The sequence below is a fragment of the Pristiophorus japonicus genome, chromosome 9 (genome assembly GCF_044704955.1).
Source record: "Pristiophorus japonicus isolate sPriJap1 chromosome 9, sPriJap1.hap1, whole genome shotgun sequence".
Lineage (NCBI taxonomy): Eukaryota > Metazoa > Chordata > Chondrichthyes > Pristiophoridae > Pristiophorus > Pristiophorus japonicus.
In genome coordinates, this window is record NC_091985.1 from 206654435 (window position 1) to 206677492 (window position 23058).

At 45.1% G+C, this 23058-nt stretch overlaps 1 protein-coding gene across 1 annotated transcript in view; it reads left to right on the plus strand.

Moving 5' to 3' along the window:
- LOC139274085 (zinc finger protein 585A-like) overlaps positions 1-23058 on the plus strand; it is a 121844-nt gene that overhangs the window by 60705 nt on the left and 38081 nt on the right. Inside the window, exons 4-5 of the mRNA XM_070891134.1 lie at positions 5617-5705; positions 20937-21856. Of these exons, the coding sequence (XP_070747235.1) occupies positions 21293-21856 (564 nt within the window). The 5' untranslated portion in view covers positions 5617-5705; positions 20937-21292. The remainder of the gene's footprint in view (positions 1-5616; positions 5706-20936; positions 21857-23058) is intronic.

A 23058-nucleotide genomic window follows, 5' to 3' on the forward strand; every position in this document is an offset into this window, starting at 1 on the left:
TTCGCCATTGTTTTGGAAATAGCATCGGGCAGTAAACAGGAGCTCAATGCTTCTTGCCCGCCAGCTCTCTGATCGGGCTCCTCGCGCTAATTATGTTTTCTCATCTCGCTTAAACGTCCCCAAATGTTGCTTTCTTTTCCATCACCTCTAGGGTTATTAGCCAAGTTTGCATCGAGCACATCGTGATCTCACCAGTAACAGCACTTTCCCGACGGTTATCTACGAGGCTGCTTCTGACATTTTCTTCTGCGTAATTGTTAACCACCATAATTAACTGAAAAACTTCATTTCTACAGCAACAACAAACACTTGCATTTATGACAGATACAGAATGAATCCCACACTCACTCCCTGTACCATAGACTGACAGATACAGAATGAATCCCACACTCACTCAATGTACCAATGATACATAAAGTTTATATAATGTACTAATAGCTCGTCTCTACTCGAAATATTTCTGAATCGCATTCATCCAATATAATGAGAGAAAAAAATTCACAGATATAGGATAAAACACACTTTCACATACCAGAAGCTGACAGATACAGAATAAAACCAACGCTTACATACCAGAAACTGACAGATACAGAATAAATCCCACTCAGATACTAGAAACTGACAAGTTCAGAATAAAACCCACACTCACATACCAGAAACTAACAGGTACAGAGGAAACACACACTCACTTACCCCAGAATGAGAGATACAGAATGAATCCCACATTCACATACCAGAAACTAACAGGTACAGAGGAAACACACACTCACTTACCCCAAAATGAGAGATACAGAATGAATCCCACATTCACATTGCACAAACTGACATATAAAGGTAAAAATCCACACTCAGATACCAGAAACTGACACCCCACACATCTACCACAAACTGACGGTACAGAAAAAAAAAACACAATCACATCCCAGAAACTGGAGGTACATATTAATTCCTACACTCACACAGCAGTAACTGACCAGAACAGAATAAAACCCACATTCACATAGCAAAAACTGACAGGTACAGAATATAATCAACACCCAGATTCCAGAAACTGACAGGTACAGAATGCAATCCACACTTGGATACCAGAAAGTGACTGGTACAGATTAAAACCACAGTCACATATCAGAAACTGACAGGTACCGATTAAACACCATACTCCCATACCGGAATCTGATAGGTACAGAATAAAATCCATACTCCAATCCGAAAAACTGACAGATACTGGTCAATATCCACACTCACCTTCCAGAAGCTGATGATATAGGTTAAAGTACACACTCATATACCAGAAACTGACAGGTACAGAATAAAACCCATACTCACATATCAAAACTTGACGGGTGCACAAAAAATCCCAACTCACATAGCAGAGACTGACAGGTACAGAATAAATCTCTCATTCACTTCACAAAAACTGACAGGTACAGAATAAAACACACACTCTGATACCAGAAACAGAGAGGTACAGAATAAATTCCACATTCACATAGCAGAAACTGACCGGTACAGTATGAAACCCACATCCATGTATCTGAACCATAATTTGCAAGTAAAACCCATACCCACCTGTTAGAAACTGACAGGGAAACACACACACCAGAGACTGACGGAACGAGTAGAACAGTTTAGTCGCTCTTACTCCAGTGTCAGGCTCTCACAATCGTTTTTTCAGTAATTCGGATGATAACTAACACGTTCTCAATGTGGCCCATTTAATTAGTGATAAAAGCAACTTGTGAAACAATCCCATTTTTTCTAATTTAATTTGTGACAAAAAGATGGTCTGAGCATGTGCTAAATACATGCTGCTCCTCCCCTCCCCACGCAGTGTTTAAACCGACGGCAAGGGCCCAGACGAGCTCCCCTCCCCCAGCTCTGTCAGTGGCTGCCGTTTCCTCTGTGCTCGGTTGATGATCGTTGAACACATCAGGGAGCGGAGATATCCCAGGCCCGAGTAAGGGAGCAAACAGCAGCCTCCTTACAGCAGCTCATCGCATTGGGACTGTGTCCACAGATGGGCTTTGTGTCGGGATAAGTTCAGCGGTAGTCGGGGGCTGTCTGTAAGAGGCAGAGTGGAGGAGGACCTAGTTCAGGAACATGGAGTGAGTGGGGGAAGGGAGAGGCCATTCTTGAGCTGTGTGTGTACGGTGTAAGGTAACAGAGAAAGTAAATCACCTCGCTCTTTCCCCACATCAGTAGTGAATGTTCCTGATTCAGTTCCAATCTCAGTGTCTGTTCTTGGACAGTGAACAGTGGAATCACAGCCTGACAGTGAAGATGCGAGGAATTTCACAAAATGCATCTATTACAGGCACCAGGAGAGGAGTGTGAAAGGAGACATTTCAATAATCGATTATTTTATTTCGGTGCGTTGAATTCTCCAGAACCCTGTGGCTGGTGATCGAGAGACACATTGTCGCTCCCTCAGATACATCAGCATCGAGTCACTGTGACATTCTGTTAATGAATAGGCCCTCCACTTGGTTTCAGTCGACAGAACAATTGTTGTACAGCCCAGGTACCTGTGGTTATATTCCAGGAAGCAATTCAGAATTTTGCAGGTAGTCCCATGGGAGTGGGAGATATAAACCTGGACTGTGCCAATCGGGTGGTCCCATTCATGGACCAGTGCTGGGTTTGGGTTGTGTCTGGATGCTGATAACTTACTATAGAATCATCCTGCACACCTGGTGTTGTGAACCTGAGTGCCGCTGTACTGCAGTGAGGTCAGACAAGGACACTGTTTGTATCACAGATTCCTCTCTCCAGGTACTTTACTTTATTATACACAAACACATTAATTATAACTTTATTTTTATATTCTCTCCATCAACATTCAGGAAGGATAGAATAAAAGGAGAAGGAGGTGGGGTAGCATTGCTGGTTAAGGAGGAGATTAATGCAATAGTTAGGAAGGACATTAGCTTGGATGATGTGGAATCTATATGGGTAGAGCTGCAGAACACCAAAGGGCAAAAAACGTTAGTGGGAGTTGTGTACAGACCTCCAAACAGTAGTAGTGATGTTGGAGAGGGCATCAAACAGGAAATTAGGGGTGCATGCAATAAAGGTGCAGCAGTTATAATGGGTGACTTTAATATGCACATAGATTGGGCTAACCAAACTGGAAGCAATACGGTGGAGGAGGATATCCTGGAGTGCATAAGGGATGGTTTTCTAGACCAATATGTCGAGGAACCAACTTAGACTGGGTGTTTTGTAATGAGAGAGGATTAATTAGCTATCTCGTTGTGCGAGGCCCCTTGGGGAAGAGTGACCATAATATGGTGGAATTCTGCATTAGGATGGAGAATGAAACAGTTAATTCAGAGACCATGGTCCAGAACTTAAAGAAGGCTAACTTTGAAGGTATGAGGCATGAATTGGCTAGGATAGATTGGCGAATTATACTTAAGGGGTTGACTGTGGATGGGCAATGGCAGACATTTAGAGACCGCATGGATGAACTACAACAATTGTACATTCCTGTCTGGCGAAAAATTAAAAAGGGAAGGTGGCTCAACCGTGGGTATCAAGGGAAATCAAGGATAGTATTAAAGCCAAGGAAGTGGCATACAAATTGGCCAGAAATAGCAGCGAACCCGGGGACTGGGAGAAATTTAGAACTCAGCAGAGGAGGACAAAGGGTTTGATTAGGGCAGGGAAAATGGAGTATGAGAAGAAGCTTGCAGGGAACATTAAGACGGATTGCAAAAGTTTCTGTAGATATGTAAAGAGAAAAAGGTTAGTAAAGACAAACGTAGGTCCCCTGCAGTCAGAATCAGGGGAAGTCATAACGGGGAACAAAGAAATGGCGGACCAATTGAACAAGTACTTTGGTTCGGTATTCACTAAGGAGGACACAAATAACCTTCAGGATATAAAAGGGGTCAGAGGGTCTAGTAAGGAGGAGGAACTGAGGGAAATCCTTATTAGTCGGGAAATTGTGTTGGGGAAATTGATGGGATTGAAGGCCGATAAATCCCCAGGGCCTGATGGACTGCATCCCAGAGTATTAAAGGAGCTGGCCTTGCAAATAGCGGATGCATTGACAGTCATTTTCCAACATTCCATTGACTCTGGATCAGTTCCTATTGAGTGGAGGGTAGCCAATGTAACCCCACTTTTTAAAAAAGGAGGGAGAGAGAAAACAGGGAATTATAGACCAGTCAGCCTGACATCGGTAGTGGGTAAAATGATGGAATCAATTATTAAGGATGTCATAGCAGTGCATTTGGAAAGAGGTGACATGATAGGTTCAAGTCAGCATGGATTTGTGAAAGGGAAATCATGCTTGACAAATCTTCTGGAATTTTTTGAGGATGTTTCCAGTAGAGTGGACAAGGGAGAACCAGTTGATGTGGTGTATTTGGACTTTCAGAAGGGATTCGACAAGGTCCCACACAAGAGATTAATGTGCAAAGTTAAAGCACATGGGATTGGGGATAGTGTGCTGGCATGGATTGAGAACTGGTTGTCAGACAGGAAGCAAAGAGTAGGAGTAAATGGGGACTTTTCAGAATGGCAGGCAGTGACTAGTGGTGTACCGCAAGGTTCTGTGCTGGGGCCCCAGCTGTTTACACTGTACATTAATGATTATACGAGGGGATTAAATGTAGTATCTCCAAATTTGCGGATGACACTAAGTTGGGTGGCAGTGTGAGCTGCGAGGAGGATGCAATGAGGCTGCAGAGCGACTTGGATAGGCTAGGTGAGTGGGCAAATGCATGGCAGATGAAGTATAATGTGGATAAATGTGAGGTTATCCACTTTGGTGGTAAAAACAGAGAGATAGACTATTATCTGAATGGTGACAGATTAGGAAAAGGGGAGGTGCAATGAGACCTGGGTGTCATGGTACATCAGTCATTGAAGGTTGGCATGCGGGTACAGCAGGCGGTTAAGAAAGCAAATGGCATGTTGGCCTTCATAGCGAGGGGATTTGAGTACAGGGGTAGGGAGGTGTTGCTACAGTTGTACAGGGCCTTGGTGAGGCCACACCTGGAGTATTGTGTACAGTTTTGGTCTCCTAACCTGAGGAAGGACATTCTTGCTATTGAGGGAATGCAGCGAAGCTTCACCAGACTGATTCCCAGGATGGCAGGACTGACATATCAAGAAAGACTGGATCAACTGGGCTTGTATTCACTGGAGTTCAGAAGAATGAGAGGGGACCTCATAGAAACGTTTAAAATTCTGATGGGTTTAGACAGGTTAGATGCAGGAAGAATGTTCCCAATGTTGGGGAAGTCCAGAACCAGGGGACACAGTCTTAGGATAAGGGGTAAGCCATTTAGGACCGAGATGAGGAAAAACTTCTTCACCCAGAGAGTGGTGAACCTGTGGAATTCTCTACCACAGAAAGTTGTTGAGGCCAATTCACTAAATATATTCAAAAAGGAGTTAGATGAAGTCCTTACTACTAGGGGGATCAAGGGGTATGGCGAGAATGCAGGAATGGGGTACTGAAGTTGCATGTTCAGCCATGAACTCATTGAATGGCGGTGCAGGCTAGAAGGGCCGAATGGCCTACTCCTGCACCTATTTTCTATGTTTCTATGTTTCTACCTGTCCATATCATAACTAATGGTGTTTTCCTATTATTATTCTCAGAGCAAAATACTTCACCAAGCCAGAATAAATTTGATCTTTCCTCAACCCGGAACACAAGGAACAGTGCAGGCAGCTCCTTCTCACACACAGTAAGTACATTATCACTCACAGCGCAGAGAGACACAGAACTGACCTCAATCATATTGTCACAGGCAGCAGAAGCTGTCAGTCCCACAGTGATCCAAATTTCCACTGTTATATTATGAATCCCACAGTCACTTGGAGCAGTACAATAATGAGTTGTTTCAAAATCCAATCATAGCGCAGTGAAAGGCAGATCCAATTTCACTCCCTTACTCACACACACGAACAGATAGACACTGACACGGTGTCAATCCACACTGATGTCTGTACACTGACTCTCAAACCCAACAGCTAACATACAAGAGCAGAGAAACGGAGGTAATGGACTGAACCAAACCTCCTCCTGAGACAGTCAAAGAAAATCTCAAACTATCATCCGCCTACAGCAGGTGGAGAAGGAACTAAATCCAACAGTCACACAGAGCAAGAATAGCACAGTACAAGAGACTGTCAATTACATAATGAATCTCTCACTCACACACATCACCAGTCTAACAGATACATAATCAATCTCACACTCACACATCACCAGTCTAACAGATACATAATCAATCCCACACTCTCACACACCACCAGTCCAACAGATACATAATCAATCCCACACTCACACACATCACCAGTCTAACAGATACATAATCAATCCCACACTCACAAATAGTACCAGAGACTGAGATAAACATAATGATTCATACACTCAGACACATTGAATGACAGATTGAGAAAGAATCACAATCAACTCCAGTACCTGAGATTGACTGACTGACTGATAGTGAAACCACACTCACATACCAGGCACTTACAGCTGCAGACAAATACTCACACACACATACCAGAGACAGATAGTTAGAGAGTGAACTCCAGTCACTCACCAGAAACTAACAGGTACAGAAAAAAACACACTTTTGCATTCCAGATACTGATAGTTACAGAGTAATACCCACACTCACATTCCAGAGACTGATATAGAGTAATACCCACATTCACATTCCAGAGACCGATATAGAGTAATACCCACACTCACATTCCAGAGACTGATAGATAGAGTAATACCCATACTCACATTCCAGAGACTGATAGATACAGAGTAATACCCAAACTCACATTCCAGAGACTGATAGATACAGAGTAATACCCAAACTCACATTCCAGAGACTGATAGATACAGAGTAATACCCAAACTCACATTCCAGAGACTGATAGATACAGAGTAATACCCACACTCACATTCCAGAGACTGATAGATACAGAGTAATACCCACACTCACATTCCAGAGACTGATAGATACAGAGTAATACCCAAACTCACATTCCAGAGACTGATAGATACAGAGTAATACCCACACTCACATTCCAGAGACTGATAGATGCAGAGTAATACCCACACTCACATTCCAGAGACTGATAGATACAGAGTAATACCCACGCTCACATTCCAGAGACTGATAGATCGAGTAATACCCACACTCATGCCAGAGACTGACAAATACAGACTAAAAACCACACCCCCATAATAGAAACTTACAGGTACTGATTAAAACCCTTACTCAAATATCAGAAACAGATAGATACAGAATGAAACCCACACTCACTTCCCAGAGATGGACAGATACAGAATAAAACACATACCAGAGATTGACAGATAGATAGTAAAATCAACACTGACTTGAAAGTGACTGACTGATTCAATGTCAAACCCACAATACCACAGCTGTACCAGACACTTAAAGGCACAGAATGAAATCAACATTCATATAATAGCAACTGACGGATACAGAAAACATACACACATTAACATACCAGTGACAGACAGGTAGAATGTGATAAACTCCACACTCACATAATAGAATATAACCCCATTCATAACAGAAACAGGCAGGTACAGATAAAAAGTGCCACATTCACACACAAGAGACTGACAGATACAGAGTGAAATCCACATTCACATACTTGAATAAAACACACATTCACATAACAGCAACTGACAGGAGGAAAATCTACATACACATCCCAGAGACTGACATTCACAGAATAATACCCACACTCACATACCATAGACTGATGGATACAGAGTAAATCCCACACTCGCATACCATAGACTGATGGACACAGAGTAAAACCCACACTCACACCAAAGACTAATAGATACAGAGTGAAGATCACACTTACACCCAGAGACGGACAGCTGTAGAGTAAAATCCACACACACATAAAAGTGAGTGACAGATAAAGAATAAAACGTACACTCACATCCCAGAGAGTGAAAGATACAGACAAAAATGTACATTCATGTTACCGAGATTGACACATACAAATAATACCCAAACCCATATACTGACAGATACAGAGAAAAACCCACACTCACATCCCAGAGACTGAGAGATAAAGAAAACGTTCACACACATATCCTCGATAGTGATAGATACAGACTAAAATATGCACTCCCTTACCAGAAACTAGGAGTTATTGTATTGATTAAAATCCTTACTCATATAACACAAGCTGACAGGTACAGTGTAAAACCCCACACTCCCTGTTATGTATTTAATCCCTTGTAACCTGCATCACACCTGTCCACCAGAGGGCCTACCTGTTCGAGTCCCAAGGGATCCCTGCATCCCTTGGGAGTACAGTATATAAGCAGGTCACCCATAAGGTGTCTGCACTCTGGAACTACAATAAAGGAGCTAAGGTCACACTTGCTCATTACACACAGTACTCGGTCTGACCATTTATCATGAGTATAACAATTGGCGACGAGTTAACAAACCACGCGAAAATGCAAAGGACAGTCGGCAACCTGGAGAGGTTCTCGAAGGGGAATGATTGGGAAGCCTTCGTGGAGAGACCCGGCCAATACTCCGTAGTCATCGAGCTGGAAGGGGACGAGAATGCGACCAAACGAAGGGCGATCCTCCTAACCGTCTGTGGGGCCACTACCTATGGCCTCATAAAGAATCTCCTGGCCCCGGCTAAACCAACAGATAAATCCTACGAAGTACTGAGTCCGGGAGCACCTAAATCCTAAGGGAAGCGTTTTGATGGCGGGATATCTGTTCTACACATGTCAATGATTGGAGGGCCAGGAAGTGGCGAGCTACGTCGCCGAACTAAGGCGCCTTGCAGGACATTGTGAGTTTGAGGGATTCCTAGAACAAATGCGCAGAGACTTTTTTGTACTGGGCATCGGACATGAAACAATCCTTCACAAACTGTTGACTGTAGAAACTCCAAATGTGAGTAATGCCATAACAATAGCCCAAGCATTTATGTCCACCAGCGACAACACCAAGCAAATTTCGGCCAGTACTGTGCATAAAGTAACGTTGGTTTGAGCAGAAATTTACAGGGCAGAATGTACACGCCGGCTGCCGTGGCCTGACCTCAATTGACCCAGAGTCCGTCATCATCTGTTCATGTGAGGCAGTTAACACCCTGTTGGCGCTGCGGGGGTGATCATTGGCCCCATCAATGCCACTTTAAATACTATGCGTGCAATGGCTGCAGAACAATGGGACACCTCCAACGAACGTGCAGGCGAGCTGCAAACCCTACGAACTAGAGGAAGATCGGTCCACAGTGGATCAGATGAAATTGGAAACTCGTACAGAGGAGGCAGAGTGTACGGGGGTATACACGTTCACGATGAAATGCCTACTAATAATGTTGAAAGTTGAACGGAACAGTATTCCAGTGTCTATGGAGCTGAACGCGGGGGCAAGTCAGTCCATAATGAGTAAAACGGCTTTCGACAGGCTGTGGGGGAAGAAGGCACACAGGCCCAAGCTCAGCCCCATTCACACGAAGTTAAGGATTTATACAACGGAACTAATCCGGTAATTGGCAGTGCTGAAGTCAAAGTCTCCTATGATGGAGCAGTACATGAACTCCCGCTATGGATTGTGCCCGGGGATGGCCCCATGTTATTTGGCAGAAGCTGGCTGGGGAAAATCCGCTGCCACTGGGATGACATTCGAAAGTTTTCGTCAGTTGACGACACCGTATGTACACAGGTTCTAAGCAAGTTCCCATCATTGTTTGAGCCAGGCATTGGAAGTTTCTCAGGGGTGAAAGTGCAGATCCATTTGGTTCCTGGTATGCGACCCATCCACCACAAGGCTCGGGTGGTACGTTACATGATGTGGAAATCCAGCTGGATAGGCTGCAACGCGAGGGCATCATCTTGCCGGTGGAGTTCAATGACTGAGCCAGTCCGATTGTTCCGGTACTCAAGGAGGATGGTACAGTTAGAATTTGTGGTGACGATAAAGTAACAATTAACCATTTTTCGCTGCAGGACCAGTACCCGCTACCCAAGGCAGACAATCTATTTGCAACCCTGGCTGGAAGAAAGATGTTCCCCAAGCTGGACCTGACCTCAACCTACATGACGCAAGAGCTGAAGGAGTCTTCGAAAGGCCTCACCTGCATCAACATGCACAAAGGTCTATTTATTTACAACCGGTGCCCGTTCGGGATTTGGTTGGATGCAGCGATTTTCCAGCGAAACATGGAAAGCCTGCTAAAGTCGGTTCCTTGTACATTGGTCTTCCAGGACGACATATTGGTTACAGGTCGGGACACCATGGAGCACTTGAAGAACCTGGAGGAGGTTGTTAGTCGGTTGGATCGCATGGGGCTCAGGTTGAAATGCTCGAAGTGTGTTTTCCTGGCACAGGACGTTGAATTTTTAGGAAGAAGGATTGCAGCAGACGGCATCAGACCCACCGACTCCAAGATGGAGGCCATCAAGAACGCGCCGTGACCACGAAATGTGACGGAGCTGCAGACGTTTCTGGGACACCTCAATTACTTAAATAATTTCCTACCTGGGTTAAGCACCCTACTAGAACCCCTGCATGCGCTACTGTGCAAGGGAGATGACTGGGTATGGGGGAATTCACAAGAGGCTGCCTTTAAGAAAGCCAGAACTTTACTGTGTTTTAACAAACTGTTTGTCCTGTATAACCCATGTAAACGATGTGTGTTAGCTTGCGATGTGTCGTCATACGGGGTTGGGTGTGTATTACAACAGCCTAATGAATCGGGAATTTTACAACCGGTTGCGTATGCATCCAGGAGTTTGTCCAAGGCCAAAAGGGCCTACAGTTGAAAAAGAGGCTCTGGCGTGTGTGTACGGGGTAAAGAAAATGCACCAGTACTAGCTTGGCCTCAAGTTCGAACTTGAAACAGACCACAAGCCGCTCATATCGCTATTCTCAGAGAGCAAATTGATAACAATGCCTCTGCAAACATCCAAAGATGGTTGCTCACACTGTCGGCATACAACTATGTAATTCGCCACACACCGGGCACAGAGAACTGCGCAGATGCTCTCAGTCGGCTACCATTGCCCACCACCGGGGTGGAAATGGCGCAGCTAACAGACTTGCTCATGGTCATGGAGGCATTTGAGAATGAGAAATGCCCCGTTACGGACCACCAGATCAGGACCTGGACCAGCCAGGATCCTTTACTGGCCCTGGTTAACAAAAACTGCGTCCTCCATGGGAGCTGGTCCAGTGTCCCAATGGAGATGCAGGAAGCGATTAAGCCATTCCACAGATGCAAAGATGAGCTGTCCCTTCAGGGGGACTGTCTCTTGTGGGGCAATCGTGTGGTCTTGCCCAAGAAAGGCAGTGACATATTTATTGGGGAACTATACAGCACCCATGCGGGCATCGTGATGATGAAAGCCACAGCCAGATCCCATGTATGGTGGCCGGGCATCGACTCGGATTTAGAGTCATGTGTACGCCAGTGCAATGCTTGCTCTGTTGAGCAATGCACCCAGAGAGGCACCGCTAAATCTATGGCCCTGGCCATCCAAACCATGGTCGAGGATCCATGTAGATTATGCAGGCCCATTCCTAGCCAAATATTTTTGGTTGTCATGGATGCTTACTCAAAATGGGTTGAATGTGCAATAATGTCTGGAAGCACGTTCACGGTCACCATTGAAAGTCTAAGAGCTATGTTTGCCACACACGGCCTGCCCGATGTCCTAGTTAGTGCTTCACAAGTGCCTAATTCAAAGAATTCATAACCTGCAATGGGGTCAAACATGTCACATCTGCGCCGTTCAAGCCCGGATCCAACGGCCAGGCAGAACAGGCAGTCCAGACCATCAAGCAAAGCTTGAAACGCATGTCGGAAGGCTCCCTGCAGACCCAGTTGTCCCGAGTACTGCTCAGCTACCGCACCAGATCCCACTCACTCAAAGGGATTCCCCCAGCCGAGCTGCTCATGAAAAGGGCACTTAAACAAGGCTCTCTCTGGTCCACCCTGATCTACATGATCATGTGGAGGACAAGCGGCATCAACAGAGTGTGTACCATGATCATGCAAACTTGTCAGGCGATATTGAGATCAACGATCCTGTGTTTGTGCTCAATTATGGACATGGGCCCAAATGGCTTGCTGGCATAGTCACAGCCAAAGAGGGGAGTAGGGTGTTTCAGGTCAACTGACCAATGGACAAATGCACAGAAAACACTTGGACCAAATTAAACTACGGTTCACAGACAGCTACGTACAATCCGAAGAAGACACCACCAACTTTGACCTTCCAACACACACACACAAGTGGCAACTGACATCACAGTTGACCACGGAACAGAACTCATCATCCCCAACAGTCCGGCAAGGCCGACTACCCAACAGCCCAATGAAGAACTGACCAACCCAACCACACCAGCATTTGTATCGAGACGATTGACAAGGGAGCGCAGAGCCCCAGATTGTCTCACCTTGTAAATAAGTGTAGTGTTGACTTCAGGGGGAGTGATGTTATGTGTTTAACCCCTTGTAACCTTGTAACCTGCATCACACCTGTCCACCAGAGGGCCTACCTGTTGGAGCCCAAGGGATCCCAGCATCCCTTGGGAGTACAGTATATAAGCAGGTCACCCACAAGGTGCCTGCATTCTGGAACTACAATAAAGGAGCTAAGGTCACACTTGCTCATTACACACAGTACTTGGTCTGACCAGTTATCATGAGTATAACACTCACATTCCTGAAACTGACAGGTACAGAGTAAAACCCACACTCACATTCCTGAAACTGACAGGTACAGAGTACATCATAAGAACATAAGAATTAGGAACAGGAGTAGGCCATCGAGCCCCTCGAGCCTGCTCCGCCATTCAACAAGATCATGGCTGATCTGGCCGTGGACTCAGCTCCACTTACCCGCCCGCTCCCCATAACCCTTAATTCCCTTATTGGTTAAAAATCTATCTATCTGTGATTTGAATACATTCAATGAGCTAGCCTCAACTGCTTCCTTGGGCAGAGAATTCCACAGATTCACAACTCTCTGCTGGAAGAAATTCCTTCTCAACTCGGTTTTAAATTGGCTCTCCCGTATTTTGAGGCTGTGCCCCCTAGTTCTAGTCTCCCCGACCAGTGGAAACAATCTCTCTGCCTCGATCTTGTCTATCCCTTTCATGATTTTAAATGTTTCTATAAGATCACTCCTCATCCTTCTGAACTCCAACGATTAAAAACCCAGTCTACTCAATCTATCATCATAAGGTAACCCTCTCATCACCGGAATCAGCCGAGTGAAACGTCTCTGTACCCCCTCCAAAGCCAGTATATCCTTCCTTAAGTAAGGTGACCAAAACTGCACGCAGTACTCCAGGTGCGGCCTCACCAATACCCTGTACAGTTGCAGCAGGACCTCCCTGCTTTTGTACTCCATCCCTCTCGCAATGAAGGCCAACATTCCATTCGCCTTCCTGATTACCTGCTGCACCTGCAAGCTAACTTTTTGGGATTCATGCACAAGGACCCCCAGGTCCCTCTGCACTTCAGCATGTTGTAATTTCTCCTCATTCAAATAATATTCCCTTTTACTGTGTTTTTTTTTCCCCAAGGTGGATGACCTCACATTTTCTGACATTGTATTCCATCTGCCAAACCTTAGCCCATTCGCTTAACCTATCTAAATCTCTTTGCAGCCTCTCTGTGTCCCCTACACAACCCGCTTTCCCACTAATCTTTGTGTCATCTGCAAATTTTGTTACACTACTCTCTGTCCCCTCTTCCAGGTCATCTATGTATATTGTAAACAGTTGTGGTCCCAGCACTGATCCCTGTGGCACACCAATAACCACCGATTTCCAACCCGAAAAGGACCCATTTATCCCGACTTTCTGCTTTCTGTTAGCCAGACAATTCTCTATCCATGCTAATACATTTCCTCTGACTCCGCGTACCTTTATCTTCTGCAGTAACCTTTTGAGTGGCACCTTATCGAATGCCTTTTGGAAATCTAAATACACCACATCCATCGGTACACCTCTATACACCATGCTCATTATATCCTCAAAGAATTCCAGTAAATTAATTAAACATGATTTCCCCTTCATGAATCCATGTTGAGTCTGCTTGATTGCACTATTTCTATCTAGATGTCCCGCTATTTCTTCCTTAATGATCGCTTCCCCACTACAGATGTTAAACTAACTGGCCTATAGTTACCTGCCTTTTTTCTGCCCCCCTTTTTAAACAGAGGCATTACATTAGCTGCTTTCCAATCCGCTGGTACCTCCCCAGAGTCGAGAGAAGTTGGTAGATTATAACGAATGCATCTGCTATAACTTCAGCCATCTCTTTTAATACCCTGGGATGCATTTCATCAGGACCAGGGGACTTGTCTACCTTGAGTCCCATTAGCCTGTCCAGCACTACCCCCTTAGTGATAGTGATTATCTCAAGGTCCTCCCTTCCCACATTCCTGTAACCAGCAATTTTTGCCATGGTTTTTGTGTCTTCCACTGTGAAGACCGAAGCAAAATAATTGTTTAAGGTCTCAGCCATTTCCACATTCCCATTATTAAATCCCCATTCTCGTCTTCTAAGGGACCAACATTTACTTTAGTCACTCTTTTCCATTTTATATATCGGTAAAAGCTTTTACTATCTGTTTTTATGTTTTGCGCAAGTTTACTTTCGTAATCTATCTTTCCTTTCTTTATTGCTTTCTTAGTCATTCTTTGCTGTCGTTTAAAATTTTCCCAATCTTCTAGTTGCCCACTATCCTTGGCCACCTTATACGCATTGGTTTTTAATTTGATACTCTCCTTTATTTCCTTGGTTATCCACGGCTGGTTATCCCTTCTCTTACTGCCCTTCTTTTTCACTGGAATATATTTTTGTTGCGCACTATGAAAGAGCTCCTTAAAAGTCCTCCACTGTTCCTCAATTGTGCCACCGTTTAGTCTGCGTTCCCAGTCTACTTTAGCCAACTCTGCCCTCATCCCACTGCAGCCCTCTTTGTTTAAGCTTAGAACGCTTGTTTGAGATACTACTTCCTCTCCCTCAATCTGTATTATAAATTCAACCATACTGTGATCACTCATTCCGAGAGGATCTTTTACTCGGAGACCGTTTATTATTCCTGTCTCATTACACAGGACCAGATCTAAGCTAGCTTGCTCCCTTGTAGGTTCTGTAACATACTGTTCTAATAAACAATCCCGTAAGCATTCTATGAATTCCTCCTCAAGGCTACCCCATGCGATTTGATTTGACCAATCGATATGTAGGTTAAAATCCCCCATGATTACTGCCGTTCCTTTTTCACATGCCTCCATTATTCCCTTGATTATTGTCCGCCCCACCGTGTAGTTATTATTTTGGGGCCTATAAACTACGCCCACCAGTGACTTTTTCCCCTTTCTATCTCTAATCTCCACCCATAATGATTCAATATTTTGTTCATTAGAGCCAATATCGTCTCTCACAACTGCCTTGATATTATCCTTTATTAACAGAGCTACCGCACCTCCTTTCCCTTCTTGTCTATCTTTCCGAATTGTCAGATACCCCTGTATGTTTAATTCCCAGTCTTGGCCACCCTGCAACCACGTTTCTATAATGGCCACCAAATCATACCCATTTGTAATGATTTGTGCCGTCAACTCATTTACTTTATTTCGAATGCTGCGTGCGTTTAGGTAGAGTGTTTTAATATGAGTTTTTAAACCATGATTTTTAGTTTTGACCCCTCCTGCAGCCCCTTTATATTCATACATATTGTCCCTTCCTATCACCTTGTGGTTTACACTTACCCCAGTGCTACTCTGCTCTGTTGCCTCCTGCCTTTTGCATTCTTTCTTGGGGTCCTGTTCATCTGAGCTCTCACCCACTCTAACTAGCTCAGAGCCCTCTCCTGGGTTCCGAATACTCCTCACATTGAGGCACCGAGCTTTCAGGCTTGCCTTTTTATTACACTTTGACCCTTTAGAATTTTGCTGTACAGCCGCCCTTTTTGTTTTTTGCCTTGGGTTTCTCTGCCTTCCACTTTTACTCATCTCCTTTCTGTCTTTTGCTTCTGTCTCCATTTTGTTTCCCTCTGTCTCCCTGCATTGGTTCCCATCCCCCTGCCATATTAGTTTACTCCTCCCCAACAGCACTAGCAAACACTCCCCCTAGGACATTGATTCCGGTCCTGCCTAGGTGCAGACCTTTCGGATTGTACTGGTCCCACCTCCCCCAGAACTGGTTCCAATGCCCCAGGAATTTGAATCCCTCCCTGCTGCACCACTGCTCAAGCCACGTATTCATCTGAGCTATCCTGCGATTCCTACTCTGAGTAGCACGTGGCACTGGTAGCAATCCCAAGATTACTACTTTTGAGGTTCTACTTTTTAATTTAGCTCCTAGCTCCTTAAATTTATCTCTTAGGACATCATCCCTTTTTTTTACCTATATCGTTGGTACCAATGTGCACCACGACAACTGGTTGTTCACCCTCCCTTTTCAGAATGTCCTGCACCCACTCCGAGACATCCTTGACCCTTGCACCAGGGAGGCAACATACCATCCTGGAGTCTCGGTTGCGGCCACAGAAACGCCGATCTATTCCCCTTACAATTGAATCCCCTATCACTATCGCTCTCCCACTCTTTTTCCTGCCCTCCTGTGCAGCAGAGCTACCCACGGTGCCATGGACTTGGCTGCTGCTGCCCTCCCCTGATGAGTCATCCCCCTCAACAGTACTCAAAGCGGTGTATCTGTTTTGCAGGGGGATGACCGCAGGGGACCCCTGCATTACCTTCCTTGTACTGCTCTTCCTGCTGGTCTTCCATTCCCTATCTGGCTGTGGACCTTTCACTGCGGTAAGACCAACTCGCTACATGTGCTACTCACGTCATTCTCAGCATTGTGGATACTCCAGAGTGAATCCACCCTCATCTCCAATTCCACAACGCAGTCCGTCAGGAGCTGGAGGCGGATACAGTTCCCGTACACGTAGTCGTCAGGCACACGAAGTGTCCCCGAGTTCCCACACAGTACAGGAGGAGCATATCACGTGACCGAGCTCTCCTGTCATGACTTAACACTTAGATACACTTAATTTGGCAACAACACTGTTAACAGGTTACTTACTGATATAAAAAAGAAAAAGAAAAGCTACTCACCAATCACTTACCCCTTTGGCTGTGACGTCACCTTTTGATTTCTTTCTACTTCTTTTTTGCTTTATCTCCGTGCTGGAGCTGCACCAGTTGGGCCTTTTGTAGGCCTCACCAATGCCACGAACTCCCGCCTCCGATCTGCCGATGCCTCTCGCTGCCGCTGGGCCTTTTGTAGGCCTCACCAACGCCACGAACTCCCGCCTCCAACTCCCACGAACTCCCGCCTCCGAGTAAAACCTACTCCCACATTTCTGAAACTGACAGGTACAGAGTAAAACCCATACTCACATTCCTTAAACTGACAGGTACAGGACAAAACCCACACTCACATTCCTGAAACTGACAGATACAGAATAAAACCCACACTCATATACCAGAAACTGATGGATATAGAGTAAAACCCACACTCACATACCATAGACTGATGGATACAGAGTAAAACCCACACTCACACACCATAGACTGATGGATACAGAATAAAACCCATACTCACATACCAGAAACTGACAGATACAGAGTAAAACCCACACTCACATACCATAGACTGATGGATACAGAGTAAAACCCACACTCACATACCATAGACTGATGAATACAGAGTAAAACCCACACTCACACACCATAGATTGATGAATACAGAATAAAACCCACACTCATACCATAGACTGACAGATACAGAGTAAAACCCACACTCACATACCATAGACTGATGGATATAGAGTAAAACCCACACTCACATACCATAGACTAACAGATACAGAGTAAAACCCACACTCACATACCATAGACTGATGGATATAGAGTAAAACCCACACTCACATACCACAGACTGACAGATACAGAATAAAATCCACACTCCGATATCTTAGACTGATAGGTACAGAATAAAATCCACTCTCGCAAACTAGAAACTGACAGATACAGAAATAAAACCCACACTCACATACCATAGACTGGCAGATACAGAGTAAAACCCACACTCACATACCATAGACTGACAGGTACAGAATAAAACCCACACTCACATACCAAAAACTGTTATATACAGAGTAAAATTCACACTCATAATCCATAGACAGAGATAGAGTAATACCCACACACAAATATCAGAAACAGACACAGGTAAAACCCACACTCACATATCAGAAAATGACAAGGACTGTGTAAATCCAACACTCACATACCAGAGAATGAAAGATACAGAATGAAACCTACACTCACTTACAAGCAATTGACAGGTACAGTGAAAACCTCCCTTCCATACCATAAACTTACAGGTATAAAGGAAAAGCCACATTCGCTAACCAGAGACTGACAGATACAGAATAAATACAACACTCACTGGTGGCCGTAGTCTATAGGCCCCCTAACAGTAACTAAACTGTTGGATGGAGTATAAATCAAGAAATAATGGAGGCTTGTAAAAAAGGAGCAGGAATATTCATGGGCAATTTTAATCTTCATTTGATTGAACAAATCAAATTGGCCAAGGTAGCCTTGATGAAGAATTCAGAGAGTGTATCCAGGATAGTTTCCTTGAACAGTACTTTGCGGAACCAACCAGGAAGCAGGCTATCTTAGATCTGGTACTCTGTAACGAGAACATAAAAACATAAGAAATAGGAGCAGGAGTAGGCCATTTTGTCCCTCTAGCTTGCTCCGCCATTTAATAAGAACATGGCTGATCTGATCATGGACTCACCTCTACATCCCTGCCTGCTAACCCTTTATTCCCTTATTACTCAAATATATGTCTACCTCCGCCTTAAATATATTTAATGGCCCAGCCATCACAGCTCTTTGGGACAGAGAATTTCACGGGTTTACAACCACCTAAGAGATTAAATTCCTCCCCATCTCAGTTTTAAATGGGCGATTCCTAATTCTGAGACTATGACCCCTAGTTCTAGTTTCCCCTATGAGTGGAAATAATCTCATTGTATCTACCTGTCCGAGCCCCCTCATCATCTTATATGTTTCAATAAGACCACCTCTCATTCTTCTGAACTTCAATGAGTATTGGCTCAACCTACTCAACCTCTCTTCATAAGTCAACCCTTCATCTCCGGAATCAACCTAGTGAACCTTCTCTGAACAGCCTCCAATGCAAGTATATCCTTTCTTAAATACGGAGACCAAAACTGTATGCAGTACTCCAGGTGTGGCCTCACCAATCCCTGTACAGTTGTAGCAGGACTTCTCTGCTTTTATACTCCATCCCCCTTGCAATAAAGGCCAACATTCCATTTGCCTTCCTGGTTACTTGCTGTACCTGCATACTAACTTTTTGTGTTTCATGCATTAGTACCCCCAGGTCCCTCTGTACTGCAGCACTTTGCAATTTTTCTCCATTTAAATAATAATTTGCTTTTTTATTTTCTCTGCCAAAGTGGACAACCTAACATTTTCCCACATTATACTCCATCTGCCAAATGTTTGCCCACTCACTTAGCCTGTCTATATCCCTTGCAAATGTTGTGTGTCCTCCTCACAACTTGCTTTCCCACCCATCTTTGTATCATCAGCAAACTTGGCTACAATACGCTCGGTCCCTTCATCCAAATCATTAGTATAGATTGTAAATAGTTGAGGCCCCAGCACCGATCCCTGTGGCATCCCACTAGTTACTGTTTGCCAACCGGAAAATGATCTATTTATCCCGACTCTCTGTTTTCTGTTAGTTAGCCAATCCTCTAGCCATATTACCCTCAACCCCGTGAACTTTTATCTTGTGCAGTCACCTTTTATGTGGCATCTTATCGAATGCCTTTTGGAAATCCAAATGCATCACATCCACTGGTTCCCCCTTATCCACTCTGCTCATTACATCCTCAAAGAACTCCAGCAAATTTGTCAAACATGATTTGCTATTCATAAAAACACATTGACTCTGCTTGACTGAATTATGCTTTTCCAAATGTCCTGCGACAGATGTTAGGTAACTCATCTTGTAACACTGTTGTGAATCACCTTGAGACATTGTACTACATTAAAGGCGCTATATAAATAAAAATTATTATTATTACTATAAAGGAAAGCTGCGGGTTTGTGTGCTGCCTCAGAGATTAATCGAGATGCAGAGTGCATGCGTGACCATCTTTGGAAAAGAGCAAAGTGTGGGCGGGGCTACAGGGTCCCAGTGAACCCAGCCAGAGTCGGCACCTTCAGGGGAGGAGAGGGAGGGTAATCAGTGAGTGTAGAACTGAACCCAGCCAGAGTCAGTACCTTCAGGGGAGGAGAGGGAGGGGAACCAGTGAGTGTAGAACTGAACCCAGCCAGAGTCAGTACCTTCAGGGGAGGAGAGGGAGGGGAACCAGTGAGTGTGGAACTGAACCCAGCTAGAGTCAGCACCTTCAGGGGAGGAGAGGGAGGGGAACCAGTGAGTGTGGAACTGAACCCAGCCAGAGTCAGTACCTTCAGGGGAGGAGAGGGAGGGGAACCAGTGAGTGTGGAACTGAACCCAGCCAGAGTCCGCACCTTCAGGGGAGGAGAGGGAGGGGAAGCAGTGAGTGTAGAACTGAACCCAGCCAGAGTCAGTACCTTCAGGGGAGGAGAGGGAGGGGAACCAGTGAGTGTGGAACTGAACCCAGACAGAGTTGGTGGTGAAAACTGGGATTGGAGCACAAGCTGTCTTCAGACATGCGATGTGTTTGAATTTCAGCAAGGGAGGACGGAGAGTGTATGGGATGGGGATTTACAGCTTTGGAGGAACAAGAGAGGCAAGAATGTTCCATGGATTCTACAATTGTCTGTTCTGAATTTCTGTCCTGTACTTGCAGCAATGGTTTTTGTAAACTCCTTTTCCAGGTTATTAGAAGGGCAGGATTTGCAGACGGGAAACTCAAACGAAATATCACGTCAAGATCTGACCGAATCACTCGATTCCTCACCACGAGTATATCATCGGCCTTTGAATGTGGAAGGAGAAATATTTGTCTGTTCTGTCTGTGGGAAAAGATTTCAAATATCAGTGTGACTGGAAAAGCATCGAGACACACACACCCGAGTGAGAGTGTTCCAGTGCACTGACTGTGGAAAGAGCTTTAACCAGTTACACAGCCTGAACAAACAAACACAGCGGGGAGAAACCGTACACGTGTTCTGTGTCTGGACGAAGCTTTAACTGATCATCCATCCTGGAGAGACATAAGGACACCCCCACCATGGAGAAACCGTGGGAATATGGGGACTGTGGAAAGAGATTCAATTATCCATCACGGCTGGAAATTCATCGACGCAGTCACACTGGGGAGAGTTCGTTCACCTGCTGCGTGTGTGGGAAGGGATTCACTCATTCATCCCAGTTGTTGACACACCAGCGAGTTCACACTGAAGAGAGACCGTTCACTTGCTCTGTGTGTGGGAAGGGATTCACTCAGTCATCCAACCTGCTGAGACACCAGCGAGTTCACACTGGGGAGAGACCGTTCACCTGTTCTGATTGTGGGGAGGGATTCACTCGGTCATCCCACCTGCTGACACACCAGCGAGTTCACACTGGAGAGAGACCGTTCACTTGCTCTGAGTGTGGGAAGGGATTCAATCGGTCATCCAGCCTGCTGATGCACCAGCGAGTTCACACTGGGCAGAAGCCGTTCACCTGCTCTGTGTGTGGGGAGGGATTCACTTGTTCATCCCACCTGCTGAGACACCAGCGAGTTCACACTGGGGAGAGGCCGTTCACCTGCTCTGAGTGTGGGAAGGGATTCACTCAGTCATCCAACCTGCTGACACACCAGTGAGTTCACACTGGGGAGAGACCATTCACCTGCTCTGAGTGAGGGAAGGGATTCACTGTGTCATCCAACCTGCTGACACACCAGTGAGTTCACAAGTGACTGCAGGGTTTGGATTCTGCTGTTGTTGCTGCTGTTATTCACATCCGAATGAACTGTGTTCATTCTGTTAGTTGGTGTTTGTTTCTGCTGATGTTAATAAACCTTCAACTACGCTGGAGTTTAATATTTTGATATTTCAAAGAATATTATGTTGATATTTTATGTCTCCAAAATAAGAAGAGATTAATTGATGACCTGTTTCTGATGGCTCCATTTTTGATCGGGGCGGAGGAGCAGTGAGAGATCGGGGCCCAGGAGAGGCGAGGATTCTGGGCCCAGAAGAGGCGAGGCCCCAGGGCAGCATGGGCCAGCCCACACTGCGATCTATGGATAGTAGGAGCATATGTGTGCACTAGGTCCGTGCAGCAGAGTCTTGGTTAACCCTTGCCACTGGATCAAGACCGAGCTCTGTCAAGCCCATGTAGTGGCTGGTGTACAACGGCTACCCCACGTTAAAAGAATCCATGCACAGGCATTTTCCACCCTTCAGCATGGAGTTCAGGACCTAGATTGTCAGGTCCCTCATTGAAACACCTGTGAACTCATGTATTTTTGGTGTGGAAGTGGGTCATCCTCGATACGAGGGACGGCCTAATACTATACTACCATTTTTGAGCCTTTTCTCCTTTCTGACTCCAGATTATTTCAGTTCTCAGACCTTCGGTTACTCTCCGGGACAAGTCCCAGCTCCCCATACCTTCCAGAGTGCCTCTCCTAGCCTTGGTATCCAGGGAAGGTATCGGTAACAGCCCAGGATCACTAAACACAAAACCCAGTCTGTTAATCACTTTCAGCTACTGGACTTAGTGTGTGCCCCACAGCATCTCTCTCACCTTCGATGTGTGATTGGAGCATCACGCCTGCAAACCTGGGTTCAATTTAAATTTGAATCTACTCTAAGTGTATTTTTTTTAAAAATAACGGTTTAGAGTCAACAAGATGAACATGTAGCCACATCATGGCCCAATAAACCAGCTCTATATTCACAGGAGAAAGTCTGTTATCTAACTCCTCGAGTGATAGAGAAAGATTCCAACTCTAAGAACATCTAAAATCTGTTGTAAATATATTTCAAATACTGACTGGTACAA